Source organism: Zonotrichia albicollis, chromosome 3, assembly GCF_047830755.1.
Source record: "Zonotrichia albicollis isolate bZonAlb1 chromosome 3, bZonAlb1.hap1, whole genome shotgun sequence".
NCBI classification, from domain to species: Eukaryota; Metazoa; Chordata; class Aves; order Passeriformes; family Passerellidae; genus Zonotrichia; species Zonotrichia albicollis.
This window is the reverse complement of record NC_133821.1, coordinates 51,335,152-51,362,851: the sequence shown is the minus strand read 5'-3', so window position 1 is coordinate 51,362,851 and position 27,700 is coordinate 51,335,152. Positions and strand designations below refer to the sequence as shown.

At 45.9% G+C, this 27,700-nt stretch overlaps 1 protein-coding gene across 4 annotated transcripts in view; it reads left to right on the top strand.

The window, feature by feature from the left end:
* The window catches only part of FRMD1 (FERM domain containing 1), a 40,795-nt gene extending 22,971 nt beyond the window's left edge, over positions 1-17,824 (top strand). For 3 of the 4 annotated variants that reach the window (XM_005486466.4, XM_074537414.1, XM_074537415.1), the window contains exons 4-14: positions 922-1,001; positions 3,070-3,146; positions 4,770-4,956; positions 7,104-7,259; positions 9,546-9,611; positions 9,820-9,888; positions 10,078-10,252; positions 11,139-11,474; positions 11,615-11,743; positions 12,464-12,543; positions 14,555-17,824. In XM_005486466.4, the coding sequence (XP_005486523.1) occupies positions 922-1,001; positions 3,070-3,146; positions 4,770-4,956; positions 7,104-7,259; positions 9,546-9,611; positions 9,820-9,888; positions 10,078-10,252; positions 11,139-11,474; positions 11,615-11,743; positions 12,464-12,543; positions 14,555-14,842 (1,643 nt within the window). In that variant the 3' untranslated portion in view covers positions 14,843-17,824. The remainder of the gene's footprint in view (positions 1-921; positions 1,002-3,069; positions 3,147-4,769; positions 4,957-7,103; positions 7,260-9,545; positions 9,612-9,819; positions 9,889-10,077; positions 10,253-11,138; positions 11,475-11,614; positions 11,744-12,463; positions 12,544-14,554) is intronic. The other variant, XM_026793100.2, reaches the window with a different exon arrangement.
* Positions 17,825-27,700: the final 9,876 nt, after the last annotated feature.

Genomic DNA, 27,700 nt, shown 5'->3' with positions numbered 1-27,700 from the left:
CTGTCAAAACACTGTCCTAAGCAAGATCAAAGTGTAGAGAGACTGGTCAGGTGAATGTGCTCAGCTGGCATTGCCACTGCAGCCTGAAACACCTGTCAGGTCTTGTCTTTTATTTTTTTCGTAAGAGACTTGAAGACTCAGGGAAAAAAATCTTTCACTGGCTGAGTTGTTTGTATTTGATAATTGGTAAGCAGTGTTATGAAACATCAGCTTTGAAAGCAGCACAAACCTCTTTCAAGATGATGTGCCATTCAGGCTGTGTCTTGTTCACTCTCACTAGGGTGGAGAGCAAGTCCTGGTCCTTTAGTGTTTTGAGGCAGGCCAGGTTTCCCTTCCTTTCATTCATCCTTTCTCTATATGAAAGAAGTTGGGTGTGAGCAGGACACACCAGACCTTCTGAGAAAGGTGTTTGTGTTTGGTCCTCTTGTTTCTCACCCTTTCAGAGGATCCCCTTCACATGCAGAAGATGAAACCTGTCAAGTACCCAGCTCTCTTTACTTACTTTTGCCATGTTGGACCATGGTGCTACATGATGGCAGAATACAAGCTTGGGTAGGGCTTGCTTGTTTAATAATAATAAAAAACTGACTCTGGTAAGCTGCCAGTACAATTAGCTGGGTAAGATGATGTTTCTCTTTTTTGGAAATGGCTTCTTGATTATAAAGCAGGAATTCTGCATTTCTGGCTAAGATGTTTGGGAACCTTTAGCTCAGGATTTCTTGAAGGAGTGAATGACCTTCCTTCCATGCTGTCTGGAGTTGCACATGTACTTAAGAGTACTGGTTTTTTTCCTCCCCTGCCCTGTCTATTTCCTGGTCAGCAAATGTATTGCTTGGAAATAACTTGTAGAGTGACCTAAATGTTTAGTGACTAAACATTTCCAATTATTTTATGTTGAATTCCTTTTTTCTTATCTTTCAGATAATGAATATGTTTTTATAGACCTGGAGCAGAAGCTTAGCAAATACTTTTCAAAGGAATGGAAGAAAGAGACCACCAAAGTAAGAGAGGTGTTTAACTTTGGAAGCTGCTGCTTTTTTTATTGGACTGCACAGTGAAATGAAAACTCTTAAACTAAGGTCCATAAAGCATATTTTGAAGATGGTCTGCAGAATACTTTTCATTAGCAGGATGCAGTGACTTTTGCATAGTTGCACAATTAGTTAAACCAGCCCCTTAGGCACCTTTAGCTGAGCCATAGTAACCACATGGTTGCTGCTTGGCTGCTGCAGAAGTGGAGAAAGTCAGTTGGTCAGTTTTCCATTTTAATTTAGTCTGGAGACCTCATTTTTATCCTTAAGCAAAACAGCCTAAAATAACCTTTTGTGACTTGAATCTGGTACATGGGAAATGACTGGAGCTGTGACTCTTACCAGAGTATGTGCAAAAGGGAGAGGAAGGATATTTTGTTTGAGACAAGTCCTAGTTCTTTAAGGCCAGCTAACCCTGATAAGGGAGGGAAAAACTACATGAAATAAAGACAAGCTTACGTCATTGTTTAATACTGTTCATTCAGACATGATAATGCCTGTTTGTGTGTGCCATTAATAGAGGAGCCATAGTCTAGAACAAAGTATGCATGCAATTGCTGTCAGATATCTTAATTGGGTCGTTGTAAAAGTTGTCAATTACTTTTTTCCACCTTGCCTAAGCATTTTTTCTTTTGCAGAATAGGCACACTTGCCATTTCTGCTGCTAAGTTTGTAGATAACTAGTGAGGTTTGGACATCTCCCTTACACCCAGGCCTGTGCTCTGCTTTTCCCAAACAAGTGAGAGTTACTTCGGAAACAATCCAGAGTCATGTGAAGGGACTGCCTGTCCAGCCAGTGTGAGTTCCCCAAAACAGGTGTTTCTGGTCACCTCAGGATGGGCTATGCTTTGAGGTCTCTCTGTGATTGGATTCTTGCTACACTTTCCTGGTCAGGATAAGTGTTGACCCTCTGGTGTGATGTGAATCACAAAAGACTCAGTGAGTTGCTACTGGCAGTACTACAGTCTGAGATGAGGTAGCCTATTGGACTGGGTTAGTTGACAAGGTTACTTTCTATGAAGAGGTTTCAGGCAGAAAGCCCAGTCCAGCTGATAAAATAGGGTGGCTATGAACAACTTCCAGAAATGAAATGGAGATGTTTGCATGGTTAAGAAGCTGTCTGCCTCAGATGTGGAGGGCATGGACCTTGTCCAGTGAGATGGATCTGACCAGCAAAGCCTTGGAATTGGCTGTGGGAGCAAAGTTACCTGTGTGAACATGAAAGTGACAAAGTAGGAAAGATGAGAGAGTGAGTTAGTAAGATGTTCCTTTATTCTTTTTCCCTTTTTTCTTTTTTATTCTGTTCAAACAAGCCTGTAAGTTGGAAAGATAGGCTGTAGCTAAAACAACAGGCCTCATGCTGGCTTTCTTCTAGCAGCACTCCTCAGTATGAAGCAGACACCACCACTGCCTTTTGCTCTATGGCTGCAGGAATGTGTGAATAACTAACCAGGAGCCCTGCCAAACAAAAGGCATGGAGCTCATACCAGGCTGGTCCTCCTGAGCCCCAGGCAGTGAGTGCTGAACGTGCCAGTGTGTCTGTCCATGTTGGGTGATGTGGTGTGGTGCAGGGATGGATGGTTGCTCCTAGGAGTGCCCTGGAAATGCCATGGCCATGCCAGGGTGGCACACTGCCCTGCTGCCTTGCCTGGCGCTGTGAGGGAGGCTGGGTTAAACTTGCTGCATTCAGCACAAATGTGTTTGTGGTGCTGCCAGGTGCTGAGCTAGGTAATTCTGGGCCAGCCTGGGTGTCCCCAGGCTACTCTGGGACTCTTACACCAGCACATCCCTCCTATCCAAAAATCTTCTGCTCTTCCTAGGAGATTTTGTCGTTCAACCTGTCTGATTGTTTTGTGATGCCTCATTGTCATGAGCCTCCAAGACAGTCAGACTCCCTCCTAAAACTTGCCAAGAGCTAAGAGTAGAAAATGAAAAGCAGTATGGGGAGTAAATTTCAGAGGAGAGAACATTACCAGATAGGGTAACAGGAATTTTGGATGCTGATCATAATTTAACTCGTCTTCTGTCTTTGCTCTAGGGGACAGAGAAATTCAGCCCTCCATTTGTTGCATTCTTTAGAGTACAATACTATGTAGAAAATGGAAGAGTAATAGGGTAAGTTCTCTTCTGTGGTAATGACTGTGTTTTGAATTATTCAGTGTGTTCTTAAAATGAAAGAAAAAGAATGTTTCTTTGTTAAGCTCATCTCTGTGAACTCATTGAAATAAGCTTTAAAAATCAGCTTGAATTTTTTTTAAGACTTTCGCAGATGTCTTCACTCAGCTATGAATGTTTTCTGCCTGAATCCTACTCGATATCCCTAGGAAAATTGTGACTGCTTTTCCATCTGTGTTGAAAGTGCAGGTTGAATGATGACATTATCAAAACACTCTTTTGCTCATGTCTTTTGGTTGTATGAAAGGCACTGAATGCACATACCAAAAATAGTTATTTATACTCCAAAGCACGTGCTTTGGATCTATTTTTTGTATTTGAGCAGTGCTCTGTGCAGTCTAATCCTGGAAATGGACTTTCATACATGGACAAGGAAATTACTTCATAAGTTAGACTTTTTCATTTGTAGTCCGTTCACATGGAATATGGGCTGCACTCAAAACTGCACCACCCTCATCCATGGTACAGAACAAAGGATGAGGTAGTTAAAAATGAACAACTGACAGAGTTAATTTACATCAATGCTTCTGGTGTGGCTCTGTCCCTGGGGGAAGCCAGGAGCTGGGATCATTTAGGTGGATTAAAATCTTTACCAACTTTTTGGCATTCCTTCTTGTCTTGAGCAAAGCTTGTGGTTTTCTATGTTTTCTCTCTCCATAGTCTTTCACTTTTGGATACAGGGGACTCTTTCTTATGGAGTCTGTCTGGCTGATAAGTGCTTTTTGTTTCATTTTGCCTTTTTTGTACAGAGAGAGATTACATACCATTCTGCCACTCCCAAGTTACATATCCTACACCATCACAGGCATATTTCTCTTGCACTAGGAGTTTAATTGGAGAGGTTTGTAGAGCCATGCAGAGGTAGTTATCTGGCCCCTTCAAACTATACTTGCACACGTTTACAGCAGACTGTAGTGTCCAGCACCTCATCTACATGCACATGTCAGCAGCCTGCTTCCTATGATCTCTGAGGGCAGGGGGTGTGTGGGTTATCAAGGCTATGCCATAGTAATTCCTTATCAGACAATCCCTGTTTAGCAGCTTGAGGAAGAAGACAAAACCAAGCCCAGGGCTCCCATGTCTTTTGATCTACCTTGCAGGGAATTAGCTGTTAAGAACTATCATGAGCCTAAGGCAAGGTGAAACAAAGAGCAGCGCCAAGTTTAGAGGGAAAAGGAGGACAGGTGTGCAAGAAACAGGACTGAGAGTCCAAGGGAGTTGATTATCCTGGCTGCTACAGGCTTTCCAGGGAAACAGAAGTGCTTGATTGTAGTCAGTCTCCAAAACAGGTGTGATGTGATTTTTCTTTCATCTACCTTCTGCCCTAACTTCTTAGATCTCATGCTCCTCAAGGTAGAAGCTACCATTTCTTGTGTTTGTACAACACTTAGTGGGAGAAGACCTTGATCTTGGTTTGGTGCTCCTTATACACACAACTGTATCAGGGTGGCATTGGCACGCATCAGACATGTCAAAGTTTAATCCCTCTTCTCAGCAGGATGATGTTTTTGAGGGTCCTTATCTGAACTTTGTTCTTGAAGTAAATTTGCCCTTGTCTTGCAGCGATAAGGTGGCACGGCAGCTCTACTACTGCCATCTCAAAGAGCAAGTGCTTATGTCTCATTGCAACCACAAAGAAGAAATCTACTTCTTGCTGGCTGCCTACAGTTTACAGGCAGACTTGGGCAACTACAGAGAGAAGGTCCACACTGGCAAATATTTTGAACCTCAGGCTTATTTCCCACAGTGGGTAAGTTTGGGGGGGAACCTTTCTGTCAACAGGTCATGCCTGCCGCAGGAGCTATGCCAAGGTGGTACCTAACTGCAGCCATGCAACTTCCCCCTCTCCTGCTGCAATGATCAGGCAGATGGGTAGAGTATCACCCTGAAGGTCCCTCAGGGAATATCTCTTGTCTTTCCACTCGATGTAGATGCATGTTCCTGGGCTCACTCATCAGTGAGGTGGGTGATACATCCTTCCTTGGTGATGGCATGTGTTGGTGTCACATGAATAACTATGACAGTGCAGATGTCCTTGTTTAATTCTTCTATGGCTTAAAGGGTTGTGTGTTTCCAGAGGTACATCAGCAAGATCTCCAGAAAACCTCAGGGCTGCAAAGCCAAGTCTAATTCCCTTTGTTCTCCTCTCTGTAATGCTTGCCTCAGGGATGGATAGATCCAAACCCTATGGGGTAATACTGCTGTGCAGTGCCTCTGGTGCTTGCTTTGTCATTAATCTCGGCCTCAAGTGCAGTAAGAGGAAAGAGAAAGCGTTTGCATGTTTGTTTATAAGCATGTGACTTGTGCCCTTCAGGACTTTCAACCAAGAGTTGATTTAATTGTCAAATGAAGGCAAATTAGCTAAGACTTTGTTAGTTGGCTGCTTGTCCCAGGCAAGTTGCCTCTCCCCTGTAAGATGGCACTGTCCTCTGCTTTGGGGAGAAGGTTCAGATCAGTGACAGGACTTGTCTTGACTGATAGTCTCTTTTATGCACAAATCCTAGCCTGCCTGCCTTACTGTGCAGCAGTGTGCCTTTCTCCCAGACAACAGGCCCTCATCCCATGCCATTCCTTGTTACTGGGTGCCTGTCAGGAGGTAGCTAACAAAGGGCTGGAAATGGTGGGTCTTCTGTGCTGTTTCTGAGGCAACTAAAGGGCTTATCACAGACTGTTGCTCACCTGCACTGAGCCACAACCCCAAGCAAGTATGTGGGTGATTTATTACATCATTACAAACAGCAAAATCTGGCAGGCATGGGGACGCTTCTCTCCCTGCCCCTGGGGAGATAGTGAGTAATCTCCTCCTCCAACACAATCACTTCCTTCAACACGTGCTTCATATCATTTGCCCAAGGGCTGCCCCAAGTCTCGTGCCAGTGAGGAGAGGCACTGCTGCCCTGGGCTGACCCACCCAGCTTTGAACTGTGGAGCTGGCACATCTCTTTGCTGACACTGCACAGCTGATGGCATCAATATTGTCCTCCACCAAGGCCCGCCTTCCTTGTGGGAGGGCAACCAATCTGGCAGGGCATGCAGAGGTGTTAGCAAACAGAGCAAGCAAGGGCTTTAATATTAAATGTAAGTGGGAATTGGGTGGTGATAGGGTCTGGTTGGTTTGAGCCTGGACAGGTTGTTTCTGGCAGGATGTTCTCAGGTACCTGGTGCAATCTAGTTTTAAATGCTCCTGGTGGTGGGGGATGTTGGGAAGTGAATTCAGCCAATCATCCCTCTTACCTGTCACTGCCACTGACAGCCTGAAAGGAACCAGCTGAGTATGGGAGAGGGCTGAGCTGCCCAGTAGCCTTGTATGGAGAGGGCATGTGGGTAAACGTGGGAACTGGGCAATTGCAGGGCAGGAGCAAAAGGCCCAGGGCAGGTTTTTCCTACTGCTTAGTGAAGCCACGTGCCTGCCAGCCACTCCTAATAGATAAAAAATACCTTGAGATAGTGTTATCCACCCTTTGAGAATGGAAATGCTAAGTAAGCCTAATGTGTAGTTTCTGGTCTTAAAAGGAAAACCTAGTATTTCTGCCTCTTCAGAGATGTTGCTGCTGATTGTGCTGGCATGCAGAGGAGTATTTGTTATCTGCCCATAAACATTTATGGATGCCAAGAGTTAGGAAAACTAATTCCAATACTTAAAAGTGAAAAGAGCTGACACGACCTCTGTAGTCTTGTCTGTTACAGTTTTGCCACTAGGATCTGTTTGGAGACATCAGTGTCATCTGGGCTGCTTTAAATGCTTATCCTCCAGGGAGGCAGAGGCAAACACAGACCAGCATCTTGAGGGAATATATGAACCTCCTCCACCTCCAGCCACTGCTTTGCTGTTGCTGCTTTGCCTCTCATGGGGATTGCTGAAGAGTTGCTGACCTGTTTGTTTTCTTTGCGGTTTAGATAATTGCAAAGAGGGGGAGTGACTACATCTTGAGACATGCCCCAGAGATGCACCGGGAGCAGCAAGGGTTGAGCGCTAAGGAAGCGGTGCTGAAGTTCATTAAGGAGTCCTGCCTGCTGGAAGATGTGCCCGTCCACTTCTACAGGCTGCAGAAGGTTAAACAAAGAGCTTCTTATTTTGAACTTTTCTCCCATCATTAACTGAGTGCACCATGGCATTTTTCTCCTTCTATTTGTTTGAGGGACAGTTGCCTCTGATTCAGAGAGGCCAAATAAATCTAAAATGCGCAGCCAAACGAGGCCTGTCCCCACAAACAAATCCATCGCCAATGTACAGATGTAGCTGGAATTTAGTTTTGTCCCTCAGCCAAGAAACTGGCCACAGGAATGGCAAAACTTCATATTTGTTCTTGCCTGTCAGTAGAATTGCACCAGGGAAATCAATGAAGCTGCTTTTTTTTCCCATTGTAGTTCATTGAAATTATGACAAGAGGTCAGCTAGCTTTCACACAAATGTCGTGTAACAACTGAAGGTGACACTGAGTCATTCCAGCTTTCATATCCCATTCCTTCTCCAGCCCTGCCAGAGTGTTTGGTGTTTTTTCAGCTATATGCTTTTCTTGGCAGTTTTGGATTCCTACATTGTTGCTTGTTAGACTCTTTACCCAAACCTGCTTAAACAGAAGATGCTTCATTTTCACATGCTGAGTGCTTAGATCTAAAAATGAGAACTTTTCTGTTCCACTTAGGTGAGTGAAACCTGCCTATGCAATTAGGAATGGCTTGGGGTTTTTTTTCCAAATGGAGATACACTCCTCTGTCAGACTCATAATTAAACTTTTTTGGTTTTTGTGCTCAGTGGCAATTATATCTGAGAAGTATACATGTTCTCTGAACATATCTAATAGCTCTAGTTACTGAAGAAATGTGGATTTTGTAGAGAAAATAAGTTTTGATCAGTAGTCCAGGCTTAGTTGTTTGCAAACCAAAGATGTTTGCCTACCTTTCTTCTGTTCTGTTTTTTTATTCTTAATGCTGTTAGTGATGCAGTCATGAGAGAGTTGGTTACACTTGAATGCCATGAGAAGTCCAGCTGGCAGGACATGATACATTTTATATCCAAAAGCATCAAGACGGTGAAATTGCTTGCTCTTAGTATTTAAGTTCCTTGTTGACTTGGAATTTAGGCACCATGTACTCTTCCATGTGTCGTTTGATTCTTAATAGAGTCTTATTCCTGCTGTGTGACACAGTTATCTCATTTTGTGGTGAGAGATGCTCCTCCTTAGGTGATGCTTGGGTCACCGATTGCCTGAGCCAAGTGCAGAGGAGTTGGTGAAGGTGTTGGTGGACTGGTTGCCCTGACATTTCAAAAGCAGTCACTTTCATCTTAAGGTGGCTTCTACTGAGGCTGGGAGCTAAGGAAAACACAGCACACCCCCTATCTCTCATTCAGACCAATACTGATTTACAAAGCTCTTTGTCCTTAGGAGGCAGAAAATATTTCTTATTATTTCTTAATATTTCTTACTTTGAGCTGAAGACAGGGATGGTACCAGGAATAAAGGGTGGGGTAATGTGATGGCATAAGGCTTGTATCTTGTAAGCCAGATGAGGACAGACATGAATAAAAATGAGTTGTGACATAAAGTTTGAGCTTTGTGAGTCCATACATTTTTACCTCCAAATTTTCTTTCTCCTTTTCTTCCCAACAAAAAAAAAAACGTATGCATTCCACTCCCTAACTCTGTTGTGTTAGGAGAGGCTGAAAGAACTAGCTTATGATATTTTTGGTCTTCAAGCAAAAGAATATGAATAGAGACCAAGTTTGTCATACCAAGATGCAGCAGGAGTTAAAAGACAGTATTTCAACCCAGGTAATAAAACTCATGTAAAACCACCTACTCCCAACACCAGGATAGAATGTTAGAATGAAAGTCCTAATAATTGGGCATCGATTAGCTCCCCTCCAGCCAAAAGCTACCTAAGATCTAGCAAATCCCTGGATGGGAACAGCAGTGCAGTGGCAAGGAGAGGGGAATGGGTTCCCCTTCTGTTTTGGGCTCTCTGTCACCTGGAGAGCAAGAGTGGTGCATGTTCATGGGGACAGCATAGACAGCATGTGGTTATAAGAGAGGTTACAAGGTACCCCTGAGAACAGTAATTGTCCATATTCTCAAATCACTAAAGCTACAGGATTCCCTAGCTGTCCAGGACAGCTAGGACATATGCTGGTAAAATGCCTGAGCTCCCAGCATGAGGGGATTTTAGGTGTAGGTATTTCAGGGGTCAACAAGGCAAGGTGCACTTTACAAACATAATAAAAACCAAATGAGCTGATGGCATCTGTGTGATGAGGAGTCCTGCTACCTCTCCTGCAGTAGGTGCCAGAACAAGAGCGTGGTCTTTGTAGATTAACCTTTGACTCTTCTGTTCTTTTAGGATAAGAAGGAGGATCGACCAACAGTTATCCTGGGCCTGACCCTGAGAGGAATGCACATCTATCAGGTAACAGACTGCTGTGAAAGCCTTCTGGTGTAGCATTAACTCTGCCCAGTTCCCTGTCCTCCCCCCTCACCATGGCTCCTCTGCCTCCCCTGCAAACCCCAGGCTCCACATATCTCAGATTCTTGGTTGTTTGCAAATTCTTTGCACATCACTGATTCCACCCTGTACCTGCCAGTCCCCGTGTCACTGTGGGTTTGATGTGTTGCAGGAGGTGAATCACGTTCGCCAGCTCCTCTACGACTTTCCCTGGTCACACATCGGGAAGCTGGCCTTCCTGGTGAGTATGAGGGAATGGAGGCCATCTGCCAGTGGCTGCCAGCCTGGGATGTGTCAAAGCTGTCGGCCTGCCTGTGCTGCTGTGTCACGTCCTGTCACTTGTACGCACGAGACCACAGCTATCTCTGGTAGCTGTGTGGCTGAAAACTTGCTCCTGCTCATCTCTTTGGCATCTCTCCTCTTTGTGCAGGGGAAAAAATTTGAAATCCAGCCAGATGGTTTGCCCTCTGCACGGAAACTGGTTTACTACACGGGTTGCCCCTTCAGGTCACGCCATTTGCTGCAGCTACTCAGCAACAGCCACCGGCTCTTTCTGAATATTCAGCCAGTTTTGAAGCAGATCCAAAAACTGGAGGAGGCTGAAGGTATGTTAGGGAACACCCAAGTGAGTTTAGTAAGAGGAAGAGTACAGTGTGTTAGTCTCTTCTGTTGTTTCATGGTGCCTGCTCTCATCTAATTAATGGTGTTTCTGCCTTATTGGGGAGCCAGTGATAGAAGCAGAGGTGTCAGGTACCTTTCAAGTCCATTCCTAAGAAGTAATTGTGGCTCCCACATTGTTGACTGTGATCAGGAAGAATGTTTGTGTGAGAGCAGTAGAGGGATATCTCCTCTCAAGTGGTTTTTGTCTTTCCCTTCAGTGGGGTTACAGCAGTGGCCTTGAGCAGTGTGGGTGCAACCAGTGGCATGTGCCAGTCACCTGTAGAAAGGCTGACTGGTCAAGTGCCTGTGGGCAAAAAGCCCTTGGCTGTTTTGTGTCTGTTAGTGTCATATAGATTTCTCAACCACCCTTAGCACATACATGCCATGGGAGAAACAATAAATCATTACTAAATACCAGCCACAGAAAATTTGTTCTTAGCTGACTTCACATAGTGGTGGGTATTTCAAGAACCAATCGGCACATCTGATTTAAAGATTGAGCACCAAATTTCACTAAGTAATTCCCTTTTCTTGTTTGCTTTTGTTTTGCTTTACTGTTATTGACCTTCACTCTGAAACCTACTGTTTTCTGTATCATAACTGCCTCTACCTGCCTGTTCTATTTTAGGAGATGCTGGGTTTACTGCAAGTATGAGTAATTCTTTTACAACCACCTGAGCATCCATCTGTTGAGCAAACAAAATACAAAGCTGTCCCTGTATTTGTTCAGTAGCTGCAGCGGTTGTTTCTTAGCTGTTGGCTGATGCCAACAGAACTTCCTGAATATATTTTGTTACCCTTCCTTAAAGTTCTCGCTGGTTTCTCCCTCAGAGAAGAAGCGCTACCGGGAGTCCTACATCAGTGACACTCTGGACATGGACCTGGACCCGTGTGACAAGAACTCCCGTGGCAGCGGGAGCAGCGGGGGCAGCCGCAGGGATAACCGCCTGTCGCGCCAGTCCACCGGGAGCCACGGCAGCTCCCACACCTCGGGCATCGAGGCTGACTCCCGGCACCGCGTGTCCGTGGAGATGTCGGTGGATGAGCCCTTCGGCATTGACCGCGTGCATAGGAAAGAGCAATCCTGCAGCTCAACCATCAGCTACGGGAGCTCTGGCATTGACAGTGGCAGCAAAGGGAGGGCCGAGGATGACGCGCAGGATGATGGTAAAGAATTTGGACATGTGGAGCAACTTCTAAGCCAACTTTTGTCTTCTCCTGCAGGAGAGCAGGGAGTAAGAGAGTGTACAGCAGCTTGGAGCACAAGTGTAATGCTAATCATTCTCCTGCTGCTCTCTTCCTCCTAGAGCTTGAGCTGGCAGTAGATGAGCCAGAGGAGATGCCTGTAGATGAGCCTTTAGAGGGAGACCAGTTAGAGGAGGCCACTGTGGGAGAATCTGTTGAATCCCTGCCTCTAGATGCTGCTAGCTGCCAAGGTGAGATGGCTTTCTACTGCTGCTCAATGCTGTTCTTTAAGGCTCTAGCAACAGGCATGATCTGAGGGATCTACAAAAACTCTTACCTCTTTCTAAACAGCTGCCAGTGCTATTTACTGCCCTACTGCAACAGGGTTTGCAGGCAGCTTATCTAGAGTTTACAGGCCAGCATTCTGTATTGTATGTACAGTGCTGCTCTCCTCTGTGCTCCTCAAAGTCTCCCGTCTCTAAACTTATATTCAGTTAATGACAAAAAGATAATTGAGGTAAACTTTTTGTAGGGAAGGAATATGCTTTAATATCTTGTATGCCACAAAACAGCCAAGGCGCTCAACCACAGAATAATGGGATGGTCACAGGAATTCTTAAGTAAGGTTTTGTGGCTTGTGATACAGGGGATGCTAGGCAACAGGGTTATGCAGGAGCTGTTTGGCCTTAATATATACAGCCTTTATAGGAAAGCAAGAAGGGTAAAAAAACGGGACAAGTTGGCAAGAAACTGTTTCCTTGAAACTTTTCAAATGTTGATCTTTCGGGCAAAAAATGAGTACTCGTGAGCAAAACTCCTGGAGCATTGAGGGTGCTTAATGATGTATATTTGTCTTAAGAGGACACTGTTTGTCACTGTTTGAATGTGACCTGTGAGAACAACTTCCCTTTTCTATTGCCCACAAAACCTCAAACTTGCAATGCTTTTCACTTCCTGCTTCTCCTTTGCAGCTGTAAATCAGGAATCTCTGTCTGTGGTGCAAGTCACACTAATCAAAATGAGAGGCCAAAGTGTGGAATCCCTTCACCAGGTAAGGGAGAGGTTGCTCAGCAGGAGGGTCTGTGTGTGGGCATTAAACCGAGGTCCAGTGTAATGGAGACAGCTGTAAATCAGGACACATGGATTAGTTTGGATTTGACTGATTTTTACATGGTGTAATCAAAACCAGCTGCTGGTCAGCCACTGCTCTCAGGAATAGGATAAGAGGAGCATTTGGGGTCAGAATAATATAGAAAGGTTTGGAGCAATCAGCAGGGAGATCATGCAAACCAGTTATTATCTACCTTAGTCTTCCGGATGAGACATGGAAGATCAACCACATCAAAATTTTTGGTGCAATACAGAGCAAAAACCATCTATGCAGTTTGGATGTGAGTTGCAAACTTGATCATCTTGAAGCCAGAAGTAGCTTACATCAGAGCAAAACCAGATGCTCAAGCTCTAGTTGTTATAGCATTTGTGTGATTATAGTCTGTGTGTACGGAAGTCTTTGTTGTCAAGATTTTCTTTTCACCAAACACTTGAGAAAGAGAAACTATATATGGTAAAGTACGTCAGGGAAGAAGATATATTTGGAAGAAGCTCATTAAAATGTCTTTTTAAGACTTCTTTTCAAAGTATTGCTGTACTCACTGGGGTAAAAATGTGGTTTTTGAAAAAAACCCAACCAAACAAAACAAAAACCCCTACTTCTACCCTGTCTTCCCTCTCTTAATCCAAAATTACCTTATCTGCTGAGAGAATTATAAACTCTTAGCAAGGTTTTCAGTCACTTCTTAGAACTTTGTTTTTAATTTTCCATGTTTCTTTCTGGACCCAGTCAAAAATGATAAGAAATTTTCATTTGTCAGCAAAATAGTCCATAAAGTGCTGTAGGAGATTTGAACAGAAGCTAAAGACCATACAGCTAAGGACCACAGAGTACAAATTATAATGAATTTATTCCTCTGTTGGAATGGAAGACTTAAGAGCTCATGGCTGGAAGTGGGCATCTTGCTTAAAGCTGTAATGTTTTTAGCTACTGCTGTTATCATGCTTACACTGTTAAATGATCATGAGACATCTGTTTTATACAGGACTGTTAGGAGTGTCTATATGATTGCAAAGACCTGGCTCCCACTTTAGTGCATCACATACTTGGTGGCTCCTTAGAAAACTCAAAATATTCCTTACAAAGCCATGTAACTAAATGCTGCAGGGTTTCATTAGCATTGACCAGACAGTGCAGCATATTCCTGTTTCTGGGAGTACAGCTGAGCCAGAACAGGATTTCCTCAGGGTAGTTTTTTAATTCCTCTCCCATGGCAGTGAGTGAAATTATACTGGGAGTAAGATTTATGTAGTGCCAACAGAAGTGTCTTGGTTTCAAAATTATATTCTTGAAATTAGCCTTAATATTAGCATTTAACAGGTGATTAGAGGCAGAGCAAGAAAAGAGGCAGAGCAAGAAAAAAGTACAAGTGTTGAAGCTGGAAATACTCTCAAATGGTCAATAACTCCTTCACAGAGGCTTGTATAGCAAGATGGTGCCTCTGGGAATTACTGCTGATTTGTTGCTACTCCTTATGGAACAGTGTTTTGTAGATGAAACTGTTTGTGGTAATTACTGGACACTCTAACCCATTAGTTTGCATGGTTGCCTTCTGAACCTTCCTTTCAGCTCATTAGACTTAATGTGTTTGAGCACTTGGGGTAGCTTTTTGTTAAGGGCACTTCGTCCATTTGAGGACAACTGCTTGGGTCTGCCAAGAAGTGTGAGGTCATTCAGGTGTCAGTATCTGTCAAGTGTTTCATCCATTGTACTGGACACTTGAGCACACAGGGCAGACAGATCAGGATCCATCTCAACATGGCATGGCAGCTTCATGCACTTGTAATTTCTGAATTGTTCACAGCTCCTTGTTTAAGCCAACATCCTTCAGAAGGGTGGTGGGGCTCTTTTCAAAGTGGGGAAGAACAACTTTGAGAAACTTCTGGCACGCCTAGCCAGAATCCTTAGGCTGTGTCTGAGCTCACTGTTTTTATTCATGCTGAACTGGCAGGTCAGTTCGCCCAAAAGCCGGAGCTGCATGGAGCAGCACAGCCAGAGTTTGGATGACATCCGCCTGTACAAGCGCCGGCACCCGTCGCTAAGTGCCACGCTGTCTTCAGACACGTCCCACAGCTACACCTTCGGCTGCAGCCTGGAGGACAAGCTGTCTGTCTACGGCTGCGTCTATTCCACAGCGGACTGCAAAACCAAGTCTGCCCTTTACGGGAAGCGATCCATGAACTGCCTCTCCTTGGATCTTCTGGGAGAGGACCAGCTCCCAGAGGAGTTTGTGGTGTAATGAGATTGGAGCTCTTCCATACCAGGAAACAGCTCATCATGGCAATATATACCTCATTAACACGTGTGATGTCACTCTGGTTCTTGCAGGAGATGGTCAGCAGCTTTGTTATTCAGCTCTGTATCAGTAAGTGGCATCACTTCTGCAGAGCTGACTACAGGGCAGATCAACTGGAGTGTAGCACTTAACACTGGCATTGGTAGTGTCTGTCTGAGCAGAAAGTGGAAGTGGCCTGCACCCTTGGAAGGGACACAATCAACATAAAAACCAAAAAACAGTGGACCAAAACGGATACTGAGCTAGTAAAGCAAACTTTGTCAATATGGATTAATCAGAAATTTAAAGTTTTTCATGTTCCTGCCTTTCTCTTGTGGTCCATGTCTCTTAATTTTAGTGTACAGATAGTTTGTCTTCAGTTTGTGCTGCTGCAACATTGCCAACAGCTGTCAGGCCAGGATATACTCTAAGCACATTTGGAGGGCTGTGTATGGAAGTGTCTGGCCTGTTTCAGTTGTAATGAACACAAGTTGCTTATTCACTGCACTGGGGCAAGACCTGCTCTGCCAGGAGTTTCTTCTTCTTTTGTTGTTGTTATTTTGTTGTAAGCATCCAGCCAAATACAATGTGTGGTCTTTTTTTTTTTTTTTAATGGCAACAAACGGAGCTGTCAGCTGTCTACCACTGCTGTGATGCAGATTGGCATTATATCCTTGGGGAGATAGGGAGGAGATAAAGCAAATGACTTGGCTGCTTCTGAGAGTATAGAGGGCAAGAGCATTAATTGACAGGCTTTTGAAGAGAGGAGTGTGACTGGAGAATTTGTCCAGGCATGATCACCCCTTACATTGATTCATACGTTAATGCTGTTCTTTTATTTGTTTTTAATAAATCTGTTCCTTAGGTTTTTTTTTCCCCTTCTGCTTAGGAGGCAAGTAAAAATGGAGAAAGTCACTTTGCAAGGACAGACAGAGTGACTGTGTCCTACTTAGTCATGGATAGGTCATGCAAATATGTGTGTGTGGTGCTGCAGGGCTGATGATGGTACAGGTGTAGGGCGTTTGCATGCCAGACCAAGGGTACTTGTTTTGGTGATCTTGAGAGTGGTGGATCTGGCTGTACTGGCTCTCACTAGGGAAATAATCATAATTATGCTGTTTCATTGATGCATTTGGTGTGGAAAACATTCTGCTACCTTGTTACATGCAAATGAATATGTGTTTGGTTTCCTCCCCTCATCAATTGCCAGCATTGGGAAGCTTGTACTTGAAGGCCCAGCTTTGTGCCCAGCTTTTGACAGCCATCGAGCTGTGTTCTGGCAAACTAGAAGGGAAGGAATACTGTTCTGCTGGCAGGGGAAGTGTGTGTTGTGCAAGTGTTGGTCATCAAAAGCTGAAGATAGCCTTATTCAGAAAAGAAAGGAAGCCAGACTATGGCAAGGAAGGTTTGAGCTGCTGCTTTGATGACAGGCATGCAAGCTCAGTAGTTGTCTGGTAAATTGCATTCCCATAAGTCATTAAATAGCAAATCCTTGAAGTCCATCATCTTGCTACTTGTGTGTGAATGCCATATAGAGACAGGCCATGCAAGTGCATCTGCATTCACTGAAGCGGGACCAGCTGCTCTACATCCTCTGAGATGAATCCAGCACCAAACCCAAGCTGTGTGCACTGTAGCCACGACTTAATTGACTGTGCCCTCTTTGATCACACTGTTCTTTCGTGTTGTAATGAACAATTAGGAGCTGTGTGTTCAATGTAGCCTCTTTTCCTTTGTTCCAAACAAAGCCAAAATGCCTTTGCAAAGTACTTGAGGTATGTTTACTGCATCCAAAATAAATTCTTCTAAATGGATCTAAATGGGTAAAGGAAATCCAGTTGGCTGCTCTTGAACAGTCCAGCCAAGCCTCCCTCTGTCAGTCACTCCCTGTTACCTGGGTCCTGTTTGGCCATAAGCCACAGGGGATGGGCATGGCCAGGATCCAGGAGGCCAGTGGCTGTACAGCAGGCAGCAGCCTTGCAGCAATGCAGGAGCCTTGCTCTTGCAGCTACCACAGAGCTGGAGGGATGCCTCTTACTGCAGCAGTGCCTGTCCATGCAAAACATGAGGGAGGTCTGGAGGGAGGGCCCCACTAACCTGTTGCTCTCCCACCCATATAGATGTACAGTTACTTGTGGTTCTGGGAATGGTTGTTAACAGGAAAAAAGGTCAAAATTCAGTGGGTATAGTTGTTTGGAAAAGGGTCATAAAATGTGTGTGCAGCATGTGCACACTTCTCTCAAAGACAATCACATCCTTATCTGCTGCAGCCTAACCACATCACAGCAGTGTTTATTGCCACCAGGCAGCTCACTGTGCTGGTTTTGCAGTTAGCAGGCATCCAAAGGATTTGGTGAAGCACTGTAATCCTGTAATCCTGCTGCTGCTGGTTACAAAATGCACCAATGCCTGAAAACAGCGTAACTGACTCTTGCATGAGCATCCACTGCCTTGTACATTCCTGAGGAGTTCTTGTATTTATTCATGGCTGGTAGGGAAGGCAAACTCTGCAGGTCTGACTGTCTTCTCTCTGTGGTCTGTGCAGCTCCCTCCAGTACTGTAAGTGACGTATGCATATGAAGGGGAGACCAGACACTTTGTGTATAGACTGAGAATGAATCCGTATCTTATGAGCACTGTGAATATCTATTATGCAACTTTTGTATTCATATTAAAAAAAAATCCACCTGTTTCTGCTAGTAATACATTTATTTTTTGTTTGGATTTAGAAGATCTCTTATTTTTTTTGGTTTGATAGTTTGGTAGATGTTAGTGTGTAAGCATTTATCAGCTGATGTTAGAAACTAGCTGCCAATATTTGTACATATTTGTAAAATACTCGTGTTATAATCACTCTATTTTAATGGTAAAAGTTTCTCCTTTCCATGAAAGGATTTTCTTGTTTAAAATAAAACATAAATAATTATATATACACCTGCAATAAAGAATGGATAGAAAAAAGGTAACTGTGTGGCTATTTTTGTGCCCAAGGAAGAATGTTTTTTCCATTTGAGATGGGTTGTGGAAATTAATTTGCTGCCAGACTAACCCATACGAGCTCAGCTTGTGATGAAAAACCCAGAGGCACTGCAGTCAACAACTGCTGTTCCTCCTTGCTATTCTCAGTAGCACAATGCCAAAGGGCCTTTGTCAGGTATTAAGAACACAGCTGAGCAGGTTGGAGTCAGCAGGACACTCAAGGGGGCTGAATCTGACTGAAGAGACAAGTTAAGCTGCTCCTGGTGGTTAGTCAAGAAAACCAAGCGTGAACTCCCAAGGAGGTAGAGAGATCCTGTCAGCATCCTCTGGGGGCTGCATCCAAGGACAGCTGCCAGCCCACAGGATGCAAAGCGCGGCTGAAGAGCACTCCACCAAAGTCACCTAACCTGCTGGCCTAGAGTCTGGCATGGATAAAGGAAAGGTTTCTTTCCTTGGGTCATAAATCTATGAAGGAGTGCTGCAGAGCTATCTGGATCTCTTCTTGAAGAAGCTTGCTCACTGGGAGCCTCTTAATTTTTTTTTTTCATTTTCTCTGGAAAAAAATGTACTTTTTATATGCTTTGATATGGTAGTATTGCCTCTATTCTTAAGATTTCCATTCTTGTACTTCATATTTTTGTCCAGTACCTGCTATGTTTCCAGTACACAAATTTTCAAGGACTTTGGAAACTCATCCAACTTTGGCTTGGGGATGCTGAGAGAGGGTGATTTGATTGCACATGGAGCTTTGTATGGAGATAAAACTAAGTAGCAGATTGACATTAGGTCACCCAAATTTGAAGGACATGGTCACTTCTCTTTGTTTTGTTGTTTGGCAAGTAAGCACTCTCTTGCCCTCCAGGGTGGAGTCCTGCTGACCAAGGAATCTGTCTCAGAAGGTGGGGCTTCTGGTGGTACCAGCAAATCCTGTGTGGGTTCAGTCAAGTGCTGCAGTGTGAGATGGGGACATTGTGGTTACTGCACTGCATCTGTTATGAGGCATGCCACCTGTGGGAGCTGCATGGAGGTAAGGCCTGAAAGTGTGTGCTAAAGCTGATGGGTAAATCAACCCAGGTGTTTTGGGTGAGCTGAGAGCAGTTCTTCAATGGATTTCTTGGCAGCAAATTCTGAGTCACTGGAGGCTGATATCATATTTTAAAGGTCTGAACATTTTTGAGCAAGAACTGGTCCTAAAGCCTCTCACTGTAAAGCTGTAGCTCCTTGTTCCCCAGCAAGGGGTCGGGTGGCTCCTAGTTACTTTGCCCAGGCTTCTCGTGGCAGCTCTCTTCCCTCATCCCCACCCTGTCTGCTCTGCCTCCACCTCGGAGCCTCCGCTATGACGCCCTCCCTTTCTTAGAGCACATTCCTGGGCTCGTGGTGCCCAAGGCCTGGCTCCTGCCTTCATGGCTCTTCTGGACGCCCACCAGCTGTGGCGTGAGGAGGAGGAAGGGACCCATCTGGCGGTTCTGCCCGGCCCGTGGCGGCAGCGGCACGCCATCCATGGCGCATCAAGGGCCAGCGCGGCGGCCGCCGGGCTGGGGTGTGCGGCAGGGCCCGGCCGGGGTGTGAGGCAGGGCCGGGGTGTGCGGCAGGGCCGGGGTGTGAGGCAGGGCCGGGGTGTGAGGAAGGGCCGGGCCGGGCCGCGCGGGGGCGCCCAAGGAGCGCGGCGGCGTCATGGCCGGGCCGGGCCGGGGGCTCCGGGCAAGTGGTGCCGATTCCCCTCGGGCAGCTTCTGCCAGCATTCTGCGCGGTCCAGGCTGACCGTCTCCCCCGGGACAGTGCAGCCCAGGGTGATCGGTACTTGAGTGAGCAGAGCCCAAAGCCAGCGGTGGCCATTCCTCACTGAATGCCGCACAAAAACCTGTGAAGCGGTTACAGGTTTCAGGGGTCCAGCTCCTGCAAGGAGGGGTGTGTACCCGAACTGCACTGGGGAGAAAGCTGATGCCCTTTTGCCTCTGGTCACCCTTGGCACGGCATAATTTAGCCGTAAAACGCTGATACAAGTTGAGAACCTTCCCTCCCTCTGACAAGTTGGTTTAAAAAAGGCAGACGGGTTTAATAAGATGAGAAGTCCCAGGGGCCCAGGAGCTACACCCTGAGATGCTGTAGCTGGGACAGCATGGAGGTGTGTGTGTGCTGAGCCATCTCTTTGCCTTCTATGTCACACATGGTCCCTGAATCACACTTCTGCATAAGGCTTGTAAGAAGGAAAACAAGGAAAGTTTTGCAGCATACCTGGCTGATGGGAAAATTTGGCAATAGGAGTGCTTAAGGGGCCCATGCCAGAAGGGCAATAGAGAGCCTTGAGTACAGGTATGTTTTGGAACATCCAGATCCAAGCCCACACTTACACAATGCCTTGAGACTGGGAGTGGGGACAGCTCCCCTGGAGCAGCTGCGCCCCCAGCCTGTCCCAGCCCAGCGTGGCTGGCATTCAGCTATAGCCACATCCCACAGCCGGATGAGCAGCAGGGTTTGCTGTGGGAGCAGCTGGGTATGACTTTGCTTAACACATGCTCTGCAAATAACAGAGCAAGTAAAAACCATTGCTTTCCAATCTGCTTCAGCACAAACCCATTTGAGCTCCAAAATTTTCAGCATTACTACTAAAAAAACATAAGGCAGCTTAGGCAAACTTAGGGAGAGCTCCACAGCCATAACGTCAACTTTAACTTGTTTTTAGGAAAAAGAGGCAGATAGGAGCTCTTACAGACTTCTTTTTCCCAAGGACACAGCTGAGCTTTTGGACAGGCCAGTATCTTTAAGTTTAACAAACTTTAAAGACTCAAAGCTGCTGCCTCAGACTGCTAGTGCCACCACTCTGGCCCTGCTTCATCGAGGCCATCTTTAGCTCTGAGCTGCCTCTCTAACTCCAAGCAGGTGCCTACAAAGCTCCAAGTACAATTTCTTCCCATTTCAGGATGAATGGTTAAAACAGAGATCCCCACAAGGCATGGTGACAGCAGGGACAATGAAGAGGTGACATCCCAGGTGTGGAGGAGCATGAAGTGGTTTCTGGCATTTCTAAGCCACTCTCCTACACCTGACAGCAGGGACCACAGAGTGTTCCTAGTGGCTCAGACATTTAACTTCCTGCAGCTGGTGGCAGGTCCGGGAGGAGGCTGCTCCAGAGGAAGACAATCAAGGCACAGGAAATCAGCTGTCTTTCTGAGGCAAACAGCCAAGTAAGAGAGAAGGGCTCAGCAGAAGCTCTGGGAGAAGTGACCAGAAAGCTCCATAGTTGTGGTCCTGTGGATGAGCTGCCCAGGAGAGAAGTAAGGAGAGACTTGCTGGGGTAATGGGGTAGGGCTTGTTTGCTTCCTAGTCTTTTCCAAATGTTGTTCACTCTAAGAGCCATATTAGTTGTTGGGATGTGTCCTGCAAAATGTTTCAACCTTCCTCCTATCTGGTGTTTCCTAATGGTGAAATTGCTGACTCTTCCCTGGGATGTGGTGGTGTAAGGAATAACTTGCAAGGACTACAGGCAGCAATGGCATGGGTGAGGGCAGCAGTAACTTGGCAGAACCTTGATAGGCCTTCTGTGCTCATTGCATCATTAGGCCAGGACCTGTTTTACTCCTGACTGCCCTTATGTGGCTCTTGTGTTTCCTGGAGCTTGGGATTCTCGTGTGAGAGCAGCTCTGCAGTCCTGGTCTTTTGGGCTGCAGAGGACCTTGGCCTCAAACATGTCAATTGTCCAACAGTGTCTTCTCTCAGGGCACTTGTGCTGTGATTGCTGAGCAAACTGGGAGCAGCCCTGTCTGGATGTGGGCCACAAATGCCTGGCAGCATGAGCAGCTGGGTGAAGGGGACAGCAGGATGGGACACCTGCAGGGACTGACCTGGTGGCAGTGCTGCTTGGTGAGAGTGGGTGGGAGACACTGGGGCCCTTCTTTAGGGGGCTCTCAGACCTGCTCTGTCGAAAGCAGGTGCCTAAGCTGAGACTCTGGCCAGGATCTGGCAAAATCTCAGCAATGAGGATGGGACCTCAGCTGCCGTGGTGCTAAGTGCCAATGAAATCTGATCTGCCAGGGTTGTTTTCAGGACTTCAGTGAGTCAACATTTGTATGAGTCAGTATCACAGCATCTCCACTATCTCGTGCCTGCCATTACTTTATCAGAGCTCCTTCAGGACTCACTGGCATTTTCCATGTTTCCCTTTCACTCCTTTTGGGAAGTAGATGGTGTCCAAAACTCCCTGGCCTTTTTGAGGCTGGATACTTTTACTTTCTTGTGTCGGTGGTGAGATTGCCTTGCCTTCAAGCTTCCCATCACCGCACCACCCTGTAACAACACTGTGTGGCCCAGAGCACACCTGGCTGCAGGACTCCTGTGTGCTGTCCTTGCCTGGCCTCGTAGTGTGTAACCTTCTCTGGCTCTCCCAGAGCATTTGGGGATGTTGGGATCCTCTGTGCTTGGCTGGTCTCTCCAAAACCATGTCCTGGGCAAAGGCAGTTGTTCCTGCCTCGTGCAGCACCAGACTTGCCTGCAAACAGGCAGAGGCATCCTCAGTGGCACTGCCCCTTCCCTGGCTCAGCAGGGATGTTCTGCAGAGGGACCACCTCACCATGCCATGGCAGTGCAGGGCTCTCTTCAGGAGAGACACTGCAGGAGTACTCACCACCAGTAGGAGGGGGTGGATGGAGAAATATGAGTGGAGAGAGCAGCTGCTCTGTTGGCCTGAATATGGCTTGAGGAAATATCTGTAGTTACTACTAAGCTCATACAAGGTCCACAACCAGACTGGGTGCAGTCCTGTGTTGCAGTGTGTTGTAATATCTTGTTTTAAACTTCCGGGTCTTTTCCCAGGCGTGGCAATACCCTTCCCCCTCGCCCCCTTGCTGAATGAATTCTGTCAATCAGGCTTAACATTCCAGCAAGGCGTGGTGTGGTTCGTCACTTTCAAAGGATGCCCCTCAGGCCTGGGGGTCATTGGCCTGTCTAGGTGTCCCTCGTCCCTTGAGACCCTGCCCCTCCCACCTGGTTGGTGGCTCACCTGTCCCTCCCCTCCCCCTGTCCCGGAGCTTAAAAGGTGAATCAGACCATGTGCTTGGGATTCTGTTGGAGCTGTAACCAAGATTCAGACCTCTGTGACCATGGAATAAAGCTCTGGATATAACCCTCCGGCAGAATCCATCTCCTTTTTCTCTTCACCATTAGCCTGAAGCCTCTTCCTGAGGTAAACAGAGTTCCTAACAAGCCTGGACTTGTTCAGCTGCCCAGCTGCAACCTCCAGCAAGCTAAAGGTGTCTCTGGGCTGATACACCACAGCTGCCGCCTTTGGCCCAGCAGCAAGGGTCAGACTGGCCCAGGCACAATCTACCTGGTAATATTGGGATTCATATTCCAATAGTCCTGGTGATGTGAGGATCAGGAGCAGTACCTGTGTGCTCAGCTTCCCCAGGTGTTGCATTTCCCTGCTGTGGAACTTGGGAAGGTTTCTTTACCAGGATCCTTCCAGGGACTGTGCAGGTAGCTTGCTTATTGTCCTCCGCTCCATGTCCCCATGCAACTGCACGTTTTCACAATTTTGTTATTCACCAGTTCTTCTGCCTTTTGTCTGTATGCCACAGGAGCTGAGCTCGTGACATGCAGCTGGGACAGCAAAGGTTTTTTTGCCCTTCAAAATGCTCCCATTTCTGAAATGTATGTTCTCCCTGAAGCTTGTATAATTTAAAACAACAGCTCAGAGACAGTAGTGGGCAAAGTCTCTGGGTATGTGTGCACGCTCACAAGGAGGTGGAGGAAGCTCAAAAAACCCAGACATCTGAAGTGAGGGAGGAGCTATCATCTTCTGTCTCTTGGATCTTCAAAGCTTCTGGTGTGGCTTCCAAAACTTTTTATAGTAGTGGGGTGGGGCTCTTTTGTTGGTGGTGCCTTTGGTTTATTTGTTTTGTCTTGTTTTTTGTAGAAGAGGGACAGAAGTCATTAGTAAAGTCCAGAGGAAAATGAAAAGGAAAAGCACTCCTGGTGCTGCTTTTAAGTGAACTGCTGGGCACTGACTCATCCCAGGCAGGATAGCAATTTCATGTAACAGAAAGAATAAGAGGGAATTTGTGATGGAGGAGATACTTGCAAAAATGAAACAAGGGGAACTGGGAGAAGAAGGGGGTGATAATTTGACTTAACTGAGGTTCCCCAGGGAAATGAGCAGAGGTGCAACTTTAGGCCTGAAAATCTGTGGATAAGATGTGCTAATCTCATGAGATATGTGCATGAATTCAAGAAGGCTAAAATTTAATCTTAGATTTCTAAAAAATAAACAAAATAAAAAGGGGAAGATGCATTGCAAGATAAAACCTGATTTGATAAAAGTGGGTGTACAAGAGGGTAAAAATAGTTGTAGGCAATGTTTCCTCTCTCTTGTGTCCTTCAATTAGATCCCCCTGCGCCCTCCATTATATGATATGTGGCATTTTGATGTGGCTGGGGCTGTGGTTAATGTCCTTTTGTAAAAGGCTGTGGAACCTTTGGCATCCCTGCACTCTGGGCCTGTGTGCTCCTCCATGATCAGATGCTGCTGCTTCTGGAAGGGACTTGCAAGCCCATCAGCTTGCGACTGTTTCTTCTCAGCAAGAGCCAGGAGCCTTTTCCAGTAACCGCTTCATTCTGCCTGTTCCTCACATTTTGCAAGGGTTTGGAAAAGTGCTTCATAAAATGGAATCAGCAATTTAATAACAAATTTTTGTGAACCTTCCAATGCTGATTATGGTTTTTCTAGCCTGGCTAAAAGCAGGCTCTCTTTGTGGTGTGGCTGCTGCCAAAACACGAAGCCACACATGAAAATTAAATATATAATTTTCAAACGTCAGCATAGGTCAAGGTTTTGTTTAAGAGCGGGCTAAAGGCACTGTCTGATTTGATTACTGGTTTGTTTTAACCCCATGATGATATGCAGCTCTCTTAAGCAATGGTGGATCACAGTGCTTTTTTGGGCTCTGCTGATAAGAGTGTTCCTGGGTGATGAGGAAGATTAAGGGCTTGTCTGGAGGGGGTGCAGAGTGCTGTGAACTGCAGTGTGGGTTTAGCATTCAAAGCTAAATATGGTGAACTGCCCTGCACAAAGATGTGTCTTGCAGGTGCCAAGTAAAACATCTTCAGAGGGAGCTGGTGGAGACCTGGTCCTGTGCTATGTGGTCTGCTCTTCCTCATTTCATGCAGCCTTGCCCTGTTCAGAAAGCTGGCTGCTGCAAGGGAGCTGGGGGCAGATTTGCAAAGGCTGAAAGGTACGTGAACCAGCACTGCAGAGCTGGGCAGGCACGGCAGGGTACAAGGCTGAAAAACGTAACTGAAAACCCTCCCCAGCAGTTGTGTGTTCTTCAAGATTAAGTCCTTGAGCACTCAGTTTCCCTGGCTGTGGCAAACTGAGAGCTGGTGCTCTAAACCCTTTGCCTGGACTCCATTGATAGACTAGGCAGGCAGAGTTATTGCTGAAAGTGGATTTGTCCTGTCAATCCCTTTTTGGCTGCAAGGCCAACCACCAACCTCAGCTGATAAATTCAGTCTGTAATGAGAAATCCACAGAGAAGTGGGCACCAAACTGCTTTTGGGCCAAATTTTGGACTTGTACTTTAAAGGTCATTGTGTGATTCTAGGTAAGTCTAGATTTCTGCTAATTTTGTGTAGGTTTACATGTACATATATCTCTGTATATTACCTTAGGCAAGCAGTTGCTGCTATTAGGCCTTGGAGATTGCTCTGGTGGAGTCCCATTTTCCTTGCTCCATCTCCAGATCTGCTAAATGGCCTTCAAGCCAGAGCATCCACATGTAGTGGGAGAGACAGGAGCTCGGAGATTTGTCTTTGAACTGAATCCAAAGTTTCTGCTGTCTGGGAGGGTGCTTGGCCTACGGGTTAGGAGTGTGGAAGCTGCTCCACTTTTAAATAAGGTGCTCTGGGGTACATCTGCATGACTGTGGGACCCTGAGCCTCCCAGGCAGGTGCTGTGCTTGTTGGGCTTCACACTGTTGGCTCCTTGGCCTCCTGGACACTAAACCAGGATGCCAAGTACCAAAAGTATTAATGAGAGCAAATTCTCTTGTGTTTGCTGTAACTTCGGCAGTGGGCAGGCTCTTTGAGGAAGGGCTGGAGGTTTCTGGATACTGTCGCTGATATTACCCGCTCAGCTCCTCTACAGGGAGCTGCGTAAATTCAAGAGGAGCTCCTGAAGGCCAGTCCCATGGGTGGCTGGGGTTTGTGGTGCCTTGCAGCATCATGTGGATGTGTTCCTATGTCCCAGGGCCAGCCAGGGGACAGTGTGAGGTGTGACATAGGTGAGCAGTGACTGAAATTAAACAAGAGAAAGTCAGGGCCCAGGGGAGGAGAATGAGAGCCCAGCAGGGGAAGGTTAACATGTTGACTGCCACCAAGGCATGTGGATCATGGATAGGAAACAGCACCCCTCTATACTGAGCAGCACTCTGAGACAGTGACCCAGGCACTTGTCTGAAGCAGGGTTGAGAGTGCTCCAGCTTCAGTGCCCCAAGACACCAGCTGAATGCTGCATTATGCACTCACAGACTTCACTGAAAGGATCTCCTCCTGGTTTATGTTGTTTTTACTCCCTTTTGTTGTGCCCCTGCCCTTGAAGAGAGCAAAGCTGTTTTAGCATGTAGACTATATGGGCATTCTTAAGAACAACCACCTTTTTCCTGGTGCTTATGCCCTTCTATCTCAATATTTCAGAATTTGTTCAAACATCACTTTTCTTTCTTTCTCCCAGTGTTGGTATGTGTGTTTCAGCTTGACAGTGCCAAGATAGTGAGGACTGGTTTATCAGGATAGGCTGTAGTCAACAAGGGAAATCTTGAGGTCAGCTCTATGAATATCTGTCACATCTGCTTTTCTAAAACAGATGTAATTTCAAAGCATGAAATAGCTAAATACTGAAAAATGACAGCAAAGAAGTACAGGGCCTTGCACATGCTTGCTCCCCAAGACATAAGTTATATGTCTGAATATCCTCCTTTGGCAGGCCTGAGTGACTCTTGGGACTGAAGGCAATTCAGCTTAGACATGTGAGTAAAGCCATTTCACCCTTACAACTTTTACCCTTCTTCCTTTCTGACACTGGGATTGAGCAATCACATCTCTGTAACCCAGGAAATTCCAAACCTGAAAGTTGTTAGAACAAAATGTTAAACCCTGCTGCCCTGCATATCCTGTACACTCTGTAGTGCAGGTCAAACAGTGAGCGATATGCTATGCTGACAAGGAAAACAGGAATAGGGAATGCTGCAGACTCTCAGTTTGGCAGAGTTAATGTTGATGTAGAAACTTAACCTTTTTGCTCGTATTTGAGGGGTTTGTTTCTCTGCTTCAATAATAAGTACTGCTGCTTTTCTCCTACAACAAAGATTATAAATAAATCCAAAGTTTTGAAGGGCAGTTTTTTAGAAAAAGAAAAGAAAGAACAGCTCATGACAAGTTCTGCTTCTCTGTAACACTTAAAAATGTCAAATCCTTAAAATACTTGGACTTACTTTTAACTACTGGTGGAATCAGCCCTTGTTACTTAACCTCTCTTTGAGCTGTAATCCAGGCTGCTTTAGTAACCCAGCTGTCCAGAGACTAAGGTGAGCTTGAAGCTGCTCCTGTATTTTGTTTACCAGGCTGACATTCCTCGCTCTGACGCTTTCACCTGAGATTGTTTTACTGACCACTTAGCTTCCTAAACTCCTGTGGCCAGATTTGTTTTCTACCCCTCTGTTACTGCTGGAATCAGGTAAAGTTAAGGCTTTTTTACCCTCATGACATTATTTAGGAAAGCAAGTGTTAGTACAGCTTTCTGGTTCAATACTTATGTTCTGGGCACTAGAGCACTGCAAGGAACACAGCAGCTGT